This window comes from Trypanosoma cruzi, genomic scaffold (assembly GCF_000209065.1).
Source record: "Trypanosoma cruzi strain CL Brener 1047053517177 genomic scaffold, whole genome shotgun sequence".
Lineage (NCBI taxonomy): Eukaryota > Euglenozoa > Kinetoplastea > Trypanosomatida > Trypanosomatidae > Trypanosoma > Trypanosoma cruzi.
In genome coordinates this window covers 1-1,274 of record NW_001849490.1, presented here as the reverse complement: position 1 = coordinate 1,274, position 1,274 = coordinate 1, and the positions used below count along the sequence as shown (strand labels likewise).

Here is a 1,274-nt window from a genome sequence, read left to right as displayed (position 1 = left end):
CCACCAGCAATGTCGATACCGCTGTTGTAATAATGGTTGCTGCCGCTGCTGCTGCTAACGTTATTGTTCATATTATTATTGTTGTTTTCGGTACTTTCATTCGCCGCTGTCCGACGCTTTGGGCAGGTCGCTGGGACCGCAATCGCAGGCGTCGTACGCGCGTAAAAACAGCGCTCGTCATGGAATAAGAAGAAGCGCAGGTCATCCTCGTGTATGTAGTGGCCACCCAATAGGACCTTCTCATGGACGACGCTGAAGGGCACCGTGGAGGCCACATTGTCGTCGTCCTCCGCTGCACTTGTTGCCGTGGCCTCAGTGTCAATAGGCGGGGACGCGGCACTTTGCATCAGAGCCTCCGTCACACGCTGCCGCCAGTAAGAAAGCAGCAGCGCCTGTCCGTGGGGCGAGAAGGGACGCGATATCGCCCCACCACGTCTGCCGCACGCCGCCTCACACCCACACAGTCGCTGACGCATTTCCGTCAGAGCATACGCGACATCCAACATGAAGACGGCGACGCCCTTCTGCTGAAACATCGGCAGTGTGAGTATGCAGGAAAGGCAGTGGTCCGGGCGGTGTTTGATGCGGCTGAAGTAACCAACAACGACGTCGCCGTCCCAGTGCACCGCGTCAAAGCTGGCCGCCTCACGCCGAAAAGTCGTTTCCTCCATCTCTCCAAGAACATACGGCAACGACGCCCGCGGTGCGGTGACAACGAAGAATTCGTAAATGTCAACATCGCTCCCCAGCTGCTTGCTCTCGATGAACGCCTTGCCGAGGAGCGACAAGCAGCGACCGTAGTGCAGATGTTTGGCTCCGTCGACGTAATAGACACGCCGGCCGCAGTCCTTGTCGTTGTAGAGAAGAATGCCGGGTGGGCGGCGAAATCGGCAGTAGCCACCGACAAGATGTTCACGTAAGTGTCGCTGGGAGACAAAGGGCGACATGCAGCGGTGACACACCGAGACGGAGTAGCACAGTTGGCGCTCCGGCATCTGCATGTACTGCAGTGAAGCAAATGGGCTCTGAAACCACGGCCGTGTCGCGTAGCAGAGATACAGCACCTCACATGGGGAGTTGTCTTGTTCCATCGCCATGCGCCACTCCCGCTGCACCGGCAACAACGCCTTCTCGTCGATTTTATACAAAAATATCTCGTCGTACCAGCCGTCAAAGGTGTATTTAAATCCCCCAGCGGAGTTGAGGGCGTGTGTGCCTACAGAAAGCTCTTCTCTTCTCTCACGGCGCGGATGCGCGAGCCCACCACTCCGCTC

The 1,274-nt window shown here is 57.5% G+C and overlaps 1 protein-coding gene across 1 annotated transcript, besides 2 other annotated features; it reads right to left on the bottom strand.

Moving 5' to 3' along the window:
- On the bottom strand, positions 1-1,274 carry Tc00.1047053450489.10 (histone acetyltransferase, putative; the record flags this gene model as incomplete). Its single annotated transcript, XM_797137.1, has 1 exon — positions 1-1,274. A coding segment is annotated over one exon (1,274 nt), but the record flags the coding sequence as incomplete, so codon positions are not given.
- Positions 1-1,274: a sequence feature (haploid, non-Esmeraldo-like haplotype).
- Positions 11-86: a microsatellite.